Genomic DNA, 15,948 nt, shown 5'->3' with positions numbered 1-15,948 from the left:
GCACAAGCTTGATGGTGTTTTTTACAAATGAGTTGATAGAAACAAAGCTGCTTATCTAATTAAAGGTCTGTAGTTTTGAAATGAACCAAGGAAAATTCAGTCGCAGGCGCATTCTTAGGCATTTTTAGGGACACAGAAGATTTTAGAATATGCTTATGTAGCAATGATCACTTTTATGCTTCCATGTTTTCTCAGCGCTCAAGTTAATTCAGATTTTTTCATAGTTTTTTTAACTCAAAAATTGCTGGCCTGAGTATACTGATGTTGAAATAGTTCCTATTTATTTGGACCAGTAATTGTTAAACGAGCTATCTCAGAGGTGATTATTATTACGTATTTTTTACTATATAGGTAAAATATATAATATTCTAGTTCAGCCTTGCCAAATGTGTTCACTTTTAATAGTGCAATGATTGTAGAGACGTGTAAAACCTGTGACATTTTAAGGCTGTGACTTTTTCAATCATCTACACCCCTGCCCCTGAGCGGAAGGTGACTGCAGCAGCAATCATTTTTCAGGTGGCAAACTGAGGACTTGGTGCGTCTTTGTGACTTGGAAGAAGGATAGCCGATGTTGTCTGTTGCAGCTGCTGCTTTTAAACAGCTACCGTAAAAGGTGCAATGCTTTTTTTTTTTTTTCTTTTTTGTCCCTCACTCTGGGCAAAACGACTTTAAATTGTATTTAACAAATATTGTACAAGCAAAAAGTTTCATATGCACGTGGCTGTCGCAGCATTTTGGCAGTGGTCATTTTCTGGCGACACGCAGTACCTCATCGTCAACGGCACACTTTAAAGCAGTAGTCCTCAAAGTGCCTACAGATTGAATTCCCCCATCACCAGTTTCGGTTTTCTGTTTGTTTAGGACAGCTCTTAGGGAATCTTTGGTCTTCCACAAATAAGCCAATAAATAGTAAAGCAAATGCTCATGTTCCTGACGATGTAACATCCAGTGCATAGAAACTGAACGTTCGTAAGTGATGTTATATGGTGGTGAATGTGTAGCTTGATGTAGTGGGAAATCTGTAACCTTACCAAGCAGAATTTCTCCTTCTGTACAATTGGATTGTAGTTGTTTAGTAACTAAGTTTTTAACACTTCTTAATTTGAGTGTTGAAAAAGCAGTACTGCCCTATACGAAAGGAACTTTGTTGCTGCTGTGTAACAGTAAATGTACTAAGCTTTGGCTGGAGAGATTGGTCACCCTCACCCACGTTACCCCATTGACAAATGAGATTGCACTCAGCGAGAGCTCATTTGATGCATAGAGCCTTGCTGTATGGCAGCATGCAAGCAGAAACAGACATAGCTTGGTTTGGAATTCTGCAGAATTGTAATTTTCCCTAACTACCAGCTCTGGAGAGTCAAGTCCTCTCTTCTTAAAACTAGTGTATCTTGCTGAAATTGAGCCAGAAAGAAATGAAATTCCACAGCACCATTTCATATTAATTTTCAGAGTGGAAAGACTTTATTCTGAGAGAACATGAGAAAATTTTGTTAAGATGATTATAATCATGCTTTCTCAGCCATTTTGTTGTTCCTTGCTTGTGTTTTGGCATATGTACCATGAAAAACATCCAAGGTTCCAAAACTTTTTATATATATATATATTTTAATTCCAGGGGAGAACAAGATTAGCCATTCTGCCAAAGCTGAACAGGCAAAAATTGGCTGCTGTAGCAATTCACTTGACTTTGGGTTTCAATAAATTTGTCTACCTCCGAGTCTTTTGGAAGGAATGATTAGGCTGATCAGCTGTGTGATGGCAGAATGGCTCAGTGCATTTGTTGGTGTGTGTTTCAGTTAGTAGCCGTTGCAGTGAGGCTCACAGCAGTGGTTTGTGTGGAAACAAAGGGAAATTAAAGATCAGCTATGTAAATTACAGGAAAAAGTGGCATGCTAGGAAATTTGCAGAGAAGTTGCAGGTTTTAAATATATTTAGTTAAAATTTCTTTGTCCACACTGCAAGCCAAGTTGCTCCTAAGGTAAAAGGCACGTACCTTAATTTTTGGGAGGGTGAGACACTCTTCTCACAGCACTGTGGCAGTTCCTGTCACTTGTGGCCCCGCTCCAGAATGATGCAGTTCTGTGAAGCAGGACAGCAGTAATGTTGGTTCTCTTTCTTCTCACCTCCTGTGCTCTCCATCGTATTTGTGTCGTGCCCTTCTCACAGCCATGAGGTCTTGGGGATAAGGTCTGAACTGGCCATCTCTCTAGAGCAAAACAAAAGAAGTTTTCTGGGGGACAAGTAGTAAACATCTTGTAAGCACTGCATGCTGCGGAACAGTACTGTAATAAACAAGAAGTTGAAAGAAATCCAGCTGTATCCTTGTGCGTGATTGCTGTTCCTCTTGCAAGTAATCCCTCGAGCAAGATAACAGCAAACGTTTCCTTGGACTTGTGGCTAGAATCAGGACACCAGTGCAGTAAAGATCCTTGCAGCACAAGCAACACACTCTGTGTATGCCCTCAAAACTGCTCAAGGGTGTTCATTGCCTCTTCCTTCTTTTGGTCTTTAGGGATTGCTGTGTTAATGTGTTCACGTGCAGACCAGGAAGTCCTGCTGCACCAGGAGGGCTTCAATCCGGTCTGAGCGCTGTCACTTTTTACTCTGTAACTTTTTAAGGCTTGTACTGTAACTGTCCTTTTGTTTCTAAGATATAAAGGCTTCACTCGGACTTGCCATTTTTAAATGCCAAATAGCCTTGCTTATTTTATTAATTGTTAAACAGTAGAAAGTATCCAGTCCTGCCCTCACAGCTTTAAGCACAGTAGGCTGTTCTCAGAAGTGCGCTGACTCAGCTTCCAACACTCCAATTCAGAGATCCTTGTCCTGTAGTCACATTTTCCAATGCAGGCTGCAGTGACTTCAGGATCCAAGGATTTCAGTGGTACTTGTGTGAGTCCTGCTGATGTTGGCACTTGATTGTTGATGTACTGTGAGGATCAGCGCACCCCACATAAACTGGTGTGAGATGGCAGTATGCTATCTTACTTGCTTTATTTACACTGAGTTGCCAACAAGCACAGGAGAACCAGTTTCTGGAGGAGAAAAACACTCCTGCACAAGGGCTAACTTTTCATTACCAGTTCTAGATATTTTTAGCCTTAGAATTCCTTAAAGCCACTTCTTGAGAGTAGAATCAGACCTACAGGCTGTTTCCTTTGATGAATTTAATATAGCCTTATATTGATCAGCACAATTCTAAAGTGACAAGTGTCATTCTTTAATGTTGGAAATAATGTGCAAGTGTCTTCTGGTTTTAATAACAGGCGAATCTTGAAAATGGGATGAAGTTAACAGGTTTCATGAAGTCCTACAAAATCCAACCGTGGGTGAGCACTTAGTGCAGGAAAACATGATAGTTCCCTCCCTATGTATACAAGCTATGATGTTGGATAACATTACTTTTTATTCTTAACTTGCCCCCTTGCTATTTCAGTAGCTGTTTGTATTGCACTGAGCTGTGTCACTTGCAGTCTGCAGCTTCCTGATGCATGCACAGCCCTTACTGAAGCAAAATCTTCAAACGATTGGTTTTCCTCTAGTATAATTCCCTACACCTCATTCCTGTTCCCATTGCTACGATGTGCTGTTTCTGACTTCATAAAATGACCAGGACGGAATGAATGCTTTATGAATATGGTTTCATCTGAGCCATTAAGAATAGTTAATCTTCCTTTTCTGTCACGACACCTCTGTGGATGGAGCTTTTAAAGGTGTTGGCCTTTTTTTGTAGCTTTAATCATTGAAAGGCTGCTGCGTTCTCATCCATAACTTCAAATTCCTGTTGAATTCCCAACTTCTCACAATGTTTTCGCACCAAGTTTGTCATTCTGGATTGCTGGGATCACTTCCTAGTTAATATTTTCTTACTTTCTATGAGCCAACCTCACTCCCTGACTTGGAGCCTTTCTGACTGCTGTGGCAGCAGCCCCAGTCTGGGCCAGGTGGGTTTTGTCATCTCTTAAATCTCCTGAAAACTCAGTGAGATACGAAAGCTTTGTGGTGCTGATGGTGGTCTTGATTTCAAATAGCTTCTAGCTTATTGGGTATTTTTGTTCTGCTCCATTTTCTGTCCTGAGCAGTAAAGATCCTACAGGTGAATAGTGCTAGAGGGGCTGCCTGGAGTCTGTACTGGGAAAAGAGGGCTGGCTTGAAAGCTTGGGCACTTCACAGTATACTTGATATTTAAATGTCTGATGAGTGCTTTAGAATCCTTCAAAGTCTGGAAGTAAATCTGAAAACTTAGAAACTGAGTCTTCAAGATTTAACATGAGCATCACAAATTCTATCTCACCTTCATGACGAGGAGGAGGTGGAAGAGCAGAAATGGGAACGTTTTGCTGCAGGGAGAGGCTGTGCTACTTCATGCTCGTGGGGGGCTGGAACACTGTAATTGGCCTGATCCCCCCCTGATAGCAAAGCCTGAGCCCCCATAAGCTACAGCTTCCCCAGCGCTGAGATATGAGTGTGTAGGAAGGAGATGAAGTGGTGGTATGTAAAGCATTTCCTATTGTTTTTCTCCTCTGAGATCTGATGAGAGGAATCCCCTCAGCAAATACAGACCAACGGCAGGCTGGCTGAGAGGCCCCATGAGCTTTTTCTATCCATACTTTCTACCTCTTGACATTCATTGTAGAGCCCCTGTGAGCTGCTTGAAGTGGGTCAAACAGCACAACGGGTTCCTCGGGGCCAGACTGGCAGGAGCACAGAGATACCCAAGGGTGATACCTGCCTCCTGCAGCAAGGATCCTGTCGGGGATCGTTTGAACCCGATCCCAAGAGTGCTCACATTAAAACCAAGGAACGCACCTTTAAAAGGAGTACCCCGTGATGGGCTCAGGAACACTTTCGTTCAGTCTCTCACGCTACCTCCGTCCCCATCCTGTGTGTCGGCATAAAGTACTTCACAATGGATATTGGTTAAATAGTGCAATTATAGGGAGGTGAACTGGTTTCCAGCTGTTCTGACATGTTGAGGGGCCAGAAAGGGAGGGTTTCATAATGACAAATTCTACTATTCTGTGTGTTGGCCTGATTGTTCGTTTAGAAAGGAATGTTACCATTTGCTACCCCGGTTGTGTGTAAGACTGAAATGCTGCAAGAAAACTGTGTAACCCTTCCACTTGGAGTCTGTGAGGCACCCGCTGCTGGCTTTCTTCTGCAATCTGAACCGAAAAGCTGCTATTGGAATGTAGTCTTATCATAGAGATGCAGAAGGAAACTTCAGTTGTGTCACTTCTCTCGGCTTCAGAGCAGTCAAAATTATTTTGATGTAGGTTTTAGACTATGTATATAAATCTGATTGAAGAACCAACAGCAAACCGTAAATAAAATGTGGACTTAACTGAAGAATGGGCTAGTGGAGAAGTTTTGTGTTGAATTCATTAAAATATAATACGGTGAACTTGTCAATGGAAGAGACTGTAATGAAGACAGGAGAATGAAGCTTGCGTCTCAGAAAAGCAGCCAGCTTCCCTGTGGCCTTAGAATCTGTTCAGGCATCTTAAGACTGGTGTGGTTGCTTGATGTTCATTGAAGAGGTTTGCTGCATGGAAACGCTCCAGGAGTTGGTAGATCTTCATGGCTTAGGACAGGTGCCCTCCACATTCATGGTTCTTGAGCTGACGAAGGCACTGAGCACCTCCCTAAGGTGCCAATTACTCAGTTGCTTTGTGCTTTCGGAGCAAAAGTCTTCACGCAAAATGAATTAGAAATGGGTATAATGGAAAACCAGTGGAAACCCCTGCTATTGGCACTCACTTTGAAGACAGGGAAGTGCAAAACAATGAGAAATTACTGAGAATTTGTAGTACTAATGTTAAATAATAATGATTTTTGAAAAATTAATACGTCCACGTTAGCAAGTAAAACACCCAAGCTGATTGCAGCTCTCCATGCCCTCCGTGTGATCCACCTGAGTGGGCGCACACACGAACCCTCTGACTGTCGGCATGTTGGTAGCAGTAAGAATTCAGGATGAACCTTGTATGGATCTCAACAGCTCACTGCCGCCCGGGGGCTTATGCTCAAGTGGGAGAAGAAAGCATATTGACAAGGCAGCACAAGAAGGGACTCTTCTTTTTCCCAAAACTAACAGTTTTTCTGATGTTTTTCTGCCTTGCAGTTTTTCTTGCATTTCCTTGTTTTCCCTCTCTGCCTCGCGTGGCAGGTTATGGAGCCTTCCTTCCTTTCAGGTTGCAGCAAACACCTAAAACATTTCCAACAATTTGTTTCACTTTAAGATTTCAGATGAATGATAGATAATCATTATGAGCACGGCTGCAGCATTTGCTGTTTGACAGCGCATTGTGGTTATATGAGCAAATAACTCTGTGATCCATCACAGACTGTAACAGCTGGTGCAAGCGAGAGGCTGCTCTGTGTGATGTACATTTAAAACACGATTACTAGGAACCAATATGAAAGCACGTGCTGTGGGGATTGAAGAAGCACAAGACAGTGCGAGGGTGCTGTGTTTTTTTTCCACTGAGCAAAGCTCTTGCTTATTTTGCTGATTTACATTCCAAAGAGTTTTGTATTAAAGCTTCCTCAGTGCAGGCAGGAGCACAGAGGGGGCTCATTTCAGCAGCACGCGGGCAGCCCTTCACCTCAGCACCGGGGGCGTTGGTGCCGGGGCTGCAGGAAGCCCTGGCTGTTGGAGAGCAGAAGGGTGCGCTGCCCTCCGGTTACGTGCAGAGCAAACCTTTCAGGAGCAGACGAGTCTAATGGTGCCTCGCTCACCCAGCGTGAACTCCCCGTTTGACACCATCACGGGGTAACGTCTGAAATCAATACTCGGGGATGTTTCACAACCCTGGCTTTTGTTTCCAGGCGTCCTGCCAAAGCAGCAGTTAGAATGTGTTGTGTACACGCTGAGGCCTCTATGTTAAGGAAGTTTGCTACAAATTGGAGACATAAATAAGTCCAACCTCACTGCATGCAGTAAGGGCAATTGTTCCTCAGTTCGTTAAGAGAATGCAATCAAGTCTACAGACTCCTCAAATGTGTCAATTTAAAGTGAGATTTAGCATTGCATCCTGTGTGTCAACATTAAACATAGTTGTAGCTGCCATCAGCAACAGTATTTATGCGTACAGTTTTCTTGCACCTCATTTTCTTGCCCCATTTTTCCACCTGTTGGCTGTGAACGTCTGACTAGCCAAGCGAAAAACCAACCTTCCCTAGAAAACATGGGGCCAACAAATCCAAATGTGGCTGGAAACCATGGATTCTGAGGCACGTTTGGTGTATTTAATGCAAATGGTGCCACCAGTTCTTTGAACCAACAGCCTTATAAGAATCCCACATGCAAGCAAGCTTTCAATGTACTTGAAGATTCTGAAACTTTTCTGAACTTGGATCTTGCCATGTTAGTCATTGGAACATCGAAAATTGTGGGTTTTTTTCTCATGATTGTTTCAGAGACTGCATTTGTTGGTGGAAATCAAAAATACTCCTCACTTTTCATTCCTTTTGGTAGACCTCCATTTCTATGTGGAGGTCTGGCTCTGGTATTTCAGGACCAGTGGAATAACTCTGCTGTATGTGAAATGCTCTGCACCTCCAAGGGAAAGAATCTTGAAGAAATGTTTTTTTGATTGTCTCACTGTCGTGTCTTTCAAAGGATCGTCATCACCTTATTCTAGGAGCACCTGGCTTAGAGGAACTGGCACCTATTCTGGGACCACTATAGAAGAGCTGATATTGACAGCAGAGAGAAAAAATGTGGCAGTCTGCAAGCAAGTCCGTATCATCCTGGACACAATGCCAAGATAGCAAAATAGGACTGGAAATTTGTTTGAGAACCTCAGTCTCAGGTATGTTGACAGCTTTACTTTTCCAAAGGCCGAATGAGTAAAGCCTTGAGATTCAACTATTTTACAGTAACAACTTCTATCTACCTCATTTCTTGCTGCTGAACCGCTCTCTCCCCCACAATAAGAAAAGCAAAGCTGCCCTTCCATAAAACAACAGCTCTTCTTACGAGACAGAAAACAATGTTGGGAGTCCACTGAACTCAGAAAAATCAGTGCCTTTTAATGATTTTGGCAAGATGGACAGATTGAACTGAGTGCTTAAAGGATTTCTTGATTGGTTAGAAAAGCTTTGTCAGGCATATACAGCCAGGTAACTAGGCTAGTGTCAATAATGACAATCCTCTTGAACATACGGACAGGAAAGCATCTACACAGAGTGTCATTCCAGGCTCTAACTCTGCTTACAGAGTGAAAGCAATGGCTGAAAGAATCCCTGACCTGCCTTTTTTAGGGATTAGGGAGCTGGTGGTGTAGAGAAAACTACCTTATCTCCATTCAAACCTTCCTCTGAACTGTATCCTCATTTTCAGCAGCACTTTAACAACAGATAACTTGAACGTCACACAAGCTAAGTTTTAAAAATTTATTCTTTAAGCTCCATACTGGGTCTTCAGTTCTCCTTTTCCTGCACAGTCTTTGTTCCACGCAGTCTACCCGTACGACGAGCAGCAATGAGACCGACTTTGCGCCCAGCAGGAGCATCTCTCCTGATGGTTGAAGGCTTGCCAATGTGCTGATGGTTACCACCACCAAAGGGATGTTCTACAGGCTGTGGAAAAGGAAATAGAAGTCAAGTAATCCGTACAACAAAGGTATCAGTTAGCAGCAATAAACTGATTGGAGGGAACAAAGAACTTCAACTGCTTCATTTGTGACACAGCACAGTGACTACCAAGCGCTGGTAGCTACCCTAATTAAAAACATATCTGGTAGCCTGCTCTGTGATATGCCAACCCCCCCACCATGCCAAGCAATTCCTTTTTAAGCCATAAAAAGGTAAAGTGAAGACTCACATTCATGGCCACACCACGGACACGCGGCCAGCAGTTTCTCTTCGCCTTGTATTTATGGTAGGCACGGCCAGCCTTTAGGATGGGCTTGTCAATACGACCTCCACCAGCAACAATTCCTGAAATATATCACAGCAATAGTGATGTGCGAGTACAACAGGGAAGATGCAGGAGAAAATGCTTGAAAACAAAACCAACTCCTAAAAAAGATTCAATCTTAAGAACAAGCTTACAAAGACCACCCTCAAATAATCCAAACTGTCTGTCCGAACCAGTGCTTTCCAGCCGCCACACACAGGATCAAGTTATCCACCTAACTGCACACTAAGAGGTCTGGTAAGTGAAGAGACCATAGGCTGTCCATAATGGTATTGCTGCTCACTGTTAGGCTTTCAAGAGTATTTTTCTTAACTGATGACATTCATAGCAGCTTCAGCACTAAACCCTAAGGGTTCAATTAACTGTTTTTTTTTCCCTAACTTTTTCCCATCTGCAGATTTTACAAGCTCAGCAATTCCTTAATCACTTGAGGGCAAACAGCACTTACTTTTCTGCTCTCCCACTAGCTCAAACCATCCCCAAATCTGATAATTTCCATTACCAAAAGTAAACCAGGTATACCATACAAGTTAGACATCTGTCTAAAGACCATATCTAAGCACAATCCTGCATCTAGACAAATGCACCTCTAAATCACACTGCTCTCCAGCTAGCGTTGGAAACAGGGCCCCTGTTTTGACAGCTTGCTGAGCAGCATATCAAGTTCCTAGTTGTCCCTGCTTACCGACAACAGCTCTGTTTGCAGAAGAAATCACTTTCTTGGAGCCAGAGGGCAGCTTCACTCTGGTTTTCTTTGTTTCGGGGTTGTGAGAGATAACGGTAGCATAGTTGCCAGAAGCACGGGCCAGCTTTCCACGATCACCAGGTTTCTCCTCCAGGCAGCACACGATGGTGCCTTCCGGCATGGTGCCAACAGGCAGGACATTGCCGATGTTCAGCTGAGCTGCAAAGAGCAATCATAGAGCACCAGCTGCTTCAGTCAGCCTCCCAGACACTACTCCAGCCACAACTCTATTTAACAAGGCTCCCCGTGCACAGAAGGGCATTGCATACGTGCATGCATACCAATAGACGGGCACTTATTTGAGTTGCAACCCAAGTTTCAACATCCACTCTAACATAAAGGCAGGCAAGAGCTGCCTGTATAGATAAAACAATCCAAACACTTGACAGCACTGCAGTCAGGCTTGCTGAAACAGGCTGCATGAGGAGACTTCCATCTCCCAGAAGGAAATACGTTTGCTTACAGTAAGTGAAGCTATGGCCTTTGTATAGGCTCCCAGCTGCACCTCAGCATCCCATACTGTGTATTCAGACAATAGCTGCTTTAAGCCTCCTGAAACCTCTCGGGCAACCCAAGTTTGGTCTTCACTCACCTTTCTTGCCACAGTAAACAAACTGACCGGTATGGATACCCTCAGCAGCAATAAACAGTTCAGTCCTTTTCTTAAACCTGTATGGGTCACGGAATGCTATCTTGGCAAGGGGAGCACCTCGGCCAGGATCATGAATTATATCCTGTGGGAATAAAGACGTGGTTTGGAACAGGATACAGAATTTGTCACAGATTCAGCAAAAATCCAACGATTACAAGAACTAAAGATGATTACTATTAAAGTAATTTTCACTTGGAGCTCCCCTTTTTAGGGGAATCTTGATTTTTCCAGAAGTAAGCTAAAAATAAATTCATGTGTAAGAATACCACCTCACCTATCTCTATCACAGAACAGTGACTCATGTTTGTAAGTGTTTCTAAACTTCCAATTTTGTCTTGTCAAACTCAATTATTTAAGTATCAAAGCATCTCCTTCTGCACTCTGAAGATGACCTTGCTCTGAAGGGGTGAGAAGGTGGCTGCATTTTTGGGGCACCCAACTGGGCATGGGCACCGTGCCGTTGATCAGAGCCTCCATCACTGACAACTGACCAATACGTGCAGTACTCCACCTGAAAGTATTATCAGAGCCCAAACAAAAGGCACCACCTTGTCTCACTGGGCTGTACATACGAAGGTTCTTTCTTTTAAGTGCATTCTACTGTCAGCACAACTCCCCTCACTCACGGTTCTTGCATTACAGAAAGCTCCTAAGTGACAGAACTGATTCCACAAGACGTCAGCAGCCTACAGGAGTCAGTTCTGAAAGCAACCGATGGCACTTCAGTCCCTTCACACAGGTGAGGTTTCGGGATCGCAGGTTTCGGGGCCCGCTGCTCACTGCGGATGCCCGCAGACCCCTCCTCCCCCCTTACCTTCACGATGCCCTTGATGTAGCCATGTCTCTCGGCGAAGTCGACGGCGCGGAGCTTGGCCGGGCCCTTCCTGTGCTTCACGTGGGCGCGGAAGACGGAGCCCGCACCCTTCCTCTGGCCCCGGATGACGCGACCCATGGCGCTCTGCGGGAAGAGACAGCGGGGCCACACCGGCCGTCACCGCCAGCGACAGCGAGGCGGCCCTTCCCCCCGCCCCTCCCCGGAGCAGAGAGATGATAGGCGGAGATGAGCATGGACAGGCAGAAGCGGTGGCTCCTCCGCGGCCAAAGCGCGGATGGCGGCGGATGGGGGAACGCGGCGCAACAGCACCCACCTGCGCTGCGGCCTCGCTGGGAAAGAAGGAAGCGCAGACGTCACCGCGGCGCCAAGGCCCTTCCGGCGCGCCGAGGGCAGCTGCTGGTCGCGCTGGTGTGACGTCACTTCCTGGCAACCGAGCGCGCGGAGCTGCTCAGGCGCCATGCCCCCTCCCCCCCAATCCGGCTGTGACGTTATCCGGGCGGCGGCGCGGGCGGGGTGGTGGCTGCACGGCTGTGCACTCTGCTTCGTGATAGTGCAGCTTAGGAGTCTGTTTTACTACTGGTTGGCTCTTTGTGAAATAATAAAAAGCTCACTGCTGTAGGCTTAAGTAAGCGATGGCTCCCCTGGCTTTGAACTGATTCTAAGCACCAATGTAGCAGCTAAGCCTTCCCACCAGCATGGCCATCCCTCCTAACGGGCGGAACGTCTGAGTGCTGAGGGCTCCGACCCACCGTTCCTGTGGGAGCAGGGTGGTGTTAGGGAACATTTCTTCTCAGGAAGAGCGGTGAGGCAGTGGCACAGGCTGCCCAGGGAGGTGGTGGAGTCACCGTCCGTTGAGGTGTTGAAGAACCGTGTGGATTTGGAACTGAGCGACATGGGCAGTGGGCATGGTGTGATGGGCTGCTGGTTGGACAGGGTGCTCTTAGGGGTCATTCCAACCTTTATGATTCTGTGATTGTGTGGTTCTATGTCTATGACTTAGCTGCAGTGGCTATGGATGCTCTGCCACTGCGGGAGGTAGTCACCCCCACAAGCAGATGATGTGCTTGCTCCCCGAAGCCTTGTCTGACGTATCACAACTTGACATACTGCCACAAACTTACTGACTCTTACAGTGTGCACAACTTGAGACTTTGATTTATGGTTCCTGTTGGCTTTAGATGTGTTGTTCAGTAGCTTTTTGCTGTTGAACTGGTCAAGAATCAGAGCCCTAAAGAACAACCTGAATTTCCAAATAATACCCATATCACCAGCAGGTTACCTTGGTCACTCCTCTTTCATGTGCTGTGCAGCAAATTAAGTAAGGAGTTGGTCATCAATTACACAAGAAGATACATGGCTGTGTAATTATTTACTACACTCATTCATCTTATTGTCAGGTATCAACTATACTTTGTATTCATTTTATTGTTATTTAATTCATAGTGTAGTCTTGCAGTGCTATCACCAGGAAATTGCAACCTTCAATTATATCATGGGCTGGGTCGGACATCTCGCTACTCAGGCAGTGCTGTAACATGGAGGGTGAGTCTGAAATCAGACCAGTCCCTTGTCCCTCCCCAACAGCTATTTGGCTATTTGAACATGGTTAGAATGTACCGTGACAGTGTAAAGAGTTGGGAGCTCACTGCCTCAAAAGATGCTGTTTGAGCCTTTCCTTCCAGCAGTGATAAACTGTTGCTACTCATTTGTTTCACTGCAGCACCTCAGGCTGTGTTTCTGCCTGGTCAGAGCATGCTACATGCCCGAAGTTGCCATCCCTCTCTAGTCCAAACCATTCTCCTGCTGTAAAAGACATCTTAGGTAAACATTTTATCATCAAGGAATGACAGAATTGTGTTCCCTGACCCAGCCACGCTTGGGCTGAACTCACAATAAGGTTAAATATGTTGTTTAACTTGTATTAACTTCAAATGCTCACTCGTCTGGAGAAGCGTAAGGAAGTAGTTTACACCAAATTGCAAGCAAAGGAACTGTCCAGGGTTTGTCTCAAGAGTGTTGTTCTGTGATACCATCTGAATCTTGGTGCTAAAGAAACAGAAGTGCTAGGCACTACCAACTGTTCTGCTGAAGTTTTAGGACATGGACAAAGTGGAGGTGCTGTGATTTGAAGAGAAGCTGTTTCCCAAAATCCTATTCCCTGGGCTGAAATTGTCTCATTGTTGGTGATTTTGCTGCATGAGGAGGAGGTGGCAGAGGTAAAGTGGAACAATCCGATGCTGGAAGGATAGTATAAGACCTGGTCTTATACTATCACGGTCACGTGAACTAAACATTACCTGCCAGTCTGAGTGCCACTGTGCTGTGGTCATTCCCTGCTGCAGCTTAGAATCCTGAGGTTTTCAACTATGGGACATGAACTCTGGCAGTTGCAGCTGCATTGGCTGAAGACATTACTGTCTTTACTACTTGCCCTGCTTCTCTGCCAGGAGTTACAGCTGTGTGGGAAGAGGAGCAGAGGCAGGACTCCCCTGGAGAAAGCTTCTTTTTCTATCAGAGCTCTGTGTTGGAATTTGAGGAACTTGCTCATTTGCCTGATTGCTCCCAGAAGCCAGGCAGCAAACAGGAAGCCGTCCAGATAACCCGGGCATGTCCACTGCATCTACACAGATCCACTTGGCTACACAAGGGCCAGAAGTCTAAGACTTTCCAGAAGACTTGGCCACATGCATTATTCCTCCTAGATGCACACACAGAAATCTGGGTCTGATCTGATAGTTCTAGGCAAGATAGGCTATGTGTCCTGACCACTGCTGCTGTGCATCACAGCCTGATATTTTGGCAGCCACTTCCTTCCTTGGCTGTATAAGCTACAAGATGAAGCTGAGGTGGCTGGGGCATGGCCCCACATTCTTGCTACCATTCTTTACCACGCAGCAGAGGGGAAACACAAACACATTGAGGAAGGCCAGGGCTGCCTCCATTGGATCGTGTCTCTCAGAGCCTCTCAATGTGTATCTCCCTGTTCCTGGCCAGTTTGCCAGTACAGACAACAAAAAAATACAGCCCTGATCCTGCAAATGCAGTGCACCACTTGCACGGTGGGAACAAGTCAAAGGTGTGTTGCCTTTATCCTTTCATGATGGTCACAGGCTAATTTGCTAAAGGTTAATTGTACTGTAAATAGCAAAAGGTGTGGTGTTCCGTTTGTTACAGATAGCAGCCAGGGAGAAATTCTGATGAGACTGCTGTTTGGAGAGGAGGAAGGAGAAGCAAATGTTCTGTGGGACCCCACTTTGAAGAGAGAACTGAGAAGAAGAGAAGCTCCTAATTAATTTGTGCATCTTTCTCAAGTGAAAAGCAGGAACATAAGGGATGGCTGTAAGACTCTTAGAAACGTTTCCTGTCTGAGATTGATGTGCCCCAAAGAAAATAACCCTGATCTCTTTCAGGTGGGCACATTCCTCTGTTTGTGGCCTTCCTGACCTCTGTAGGGCTTTGCCTGGGATTAGGAACCGACACATAGACTCCAAACAGGCTGTAGCATCACAGTTCCAGCCTGCAAAAATAACGTGTGCTAATCTCATTGAGCACACTCAGGGCGATCCTATTACTGCACTACTCTCAGAGCAGGACACAAGGGGTGCAAAGCACCTGCTGCCACTGAAGCTAAGGCAGTACCACAGAGGAAGACAGAAGTGGCTGCACAATCTATTGAAGGGGCAACTTCTTGCTTCCTGCTGCATATTCAGAAAAATTTCCCTGTCCTGGGCTAGCAGTACCCTGTATCTGACAGCAAAGGAGCTCTGTGCCCCTACACTGCCTTTAGTGACCCCACAAGACACAGGTTACTTGGCTATGTTCAACTCTTCTGGCTTTTCAGAGGAGAAAAAAAAAAAAAAAGCCTGTGCAAGAAACACCACAGGCCTCCCTTCCAGTGGCTGCGCCAAGATAAATAGCTTTGCTCTTTCCAGAGGAGCTTCTCCGGAAAGGACCAGGTTCTATTTGCTGTCTTGTAATAAATATTCTCCTCAGCTGTCCCAGCTCCCTCCTCCGCAGCCTGCTTCATTCCTAAACCTTGGAGAGGGCTCAGGAAAATTGCTTGAGCTTTTCCTTCTGCTCTTACATGAAGCAGATGAGGCCTCTGGCCTCACGGCAACCTTTTAATCATAATTAAATTGCAGCTTCTCTCTAAACCTTCTCTGTAGAAATAAGTAACCTGGAAGGCAACTTTACTCTTTACGGGGATTTCTGCCTCTTCAGATAATAACTCACAGGGCAAAAAGGAAAGTAGAAAAGTCTTTACCAATTATTTAATGTGCATGTGCAGCCTGTGCTCTGTTCTGAGTTACTGCTTTCCTGCACCAGTGCTAGGGAAAGAACTGGCATACTTCATGGTTTGGTGACACAGCATTTACTGGGCTTACAGATGTAGGGCATGAGAGAGCCCAGACTCCAGGGCAGGTTTCGTTACAGAAGTGTGCAGGTGAGAGTCTGACAAGAGATGTCAACGTAGTGACTGCTTTCTTAGACCAAAGGGACCTGACTTCCATACAGTGAAGTTTGTCCAGGAGGTTATGGTTCTTCTGGCACCTGATGTTATTTGCTATTTAATGATGTTTGGATTCCTTGTGATAGGGGACACAGAGAGGTATAAAGTCTCCATCAAAACAAAGCAATTTACACTCCGTATCTGGGCTTAGCTCTGCCTTATTAATTATGTTCTGGTGACCTCTAGAGGCCTCTACCCAAAAGCACCTGATTTTTCAGGATCAGAAAACATCGGAAATCACTGTTCTGGAACAATGGGCAGGACAAGACTTTCA

At 45.2% G+C, this 15,948-nt stretch overlaps 1 protein-coding gene across 1 annotated transcript; it reads right to left on the bottom strand.

Annotated features, from left to right (window-relative positions):
* Positions 1-8,392: 8,392 nt before the first annotated feature.
* RPL8 (ribosomal protein L8) lies at positions 8,393-11,618 on the bottom strand. Its single transcript, XM_003203013.5, has 6 exons — positions 11,478-11,618; positions 11,144-11,287; positions 10,270-10,411; positions 9,618-9,836; positions 8,837-8,952; positions 8,393-8,592 (listed from the first exon to the last, which is right to left on the bottom strand). Exons 2-6 carry the CDS (start codon positions 11,279-11,281, stop codon positions 8,434-8,436), a joined length of 774 nt encoding a protein of 257 aa, XP_003203061.1. The 5' UTR covers positions 11,282-11,287; positions 11,478-11,618; the 3' UTR covers positions 8,393-8,433.
* Positions 11,619-15,948: the final 4,330 nt, after the last annotated feature.

The sequence above is a fragment of the Meleagris gallopavo genome, chromosome 1 (genome assembly GCF_905368555.1).
Source record: "Meleagris gallopavo chromosome 1, MGAL_WU_HG_1.1, whole genome shotgun sequence".
Classification (NCBI taxonomy): domain Eukaryota; kingdom Metazoa; phylum Chordata; class Aves; order Galliformes; family Phasianidae; genus Meleagris; species Meleagris gallopavo.
The sequence above is the reverse complement of the archived record's forward strand: the minus strand, read 5'-3'. Positions and strand labels throughout refer to the sequence as shown.

What these genes read in the sequence shown, in the direction of transcription:
- RPL8 (XM_003203013.5), bottom strand. Translation starts at nt 11,281, where the DNA reads ATGGGTCGCGTCATCCGGGGCCAGAGGAAGGGTGCGGGCTCCGTCTTC. An exon ending in ACATCAAGGGCATCGTGAAG is followed by an intron (nt 10,412 to 11,143) that starts GTAAGGGGGGAG and finishes TTATTCCCACAG; the next exon opens with GATATAATTCATGATCCTGG. An exon ending in TGCAAACAGAGCTGTTGTCG is followed by an intron (nt 8,953 to 9,617) that starts GTAAGCAGGGAC and finishes GATATATTTCAG; the next exon opens with GAATTGTTGCTGGTGGAGGT.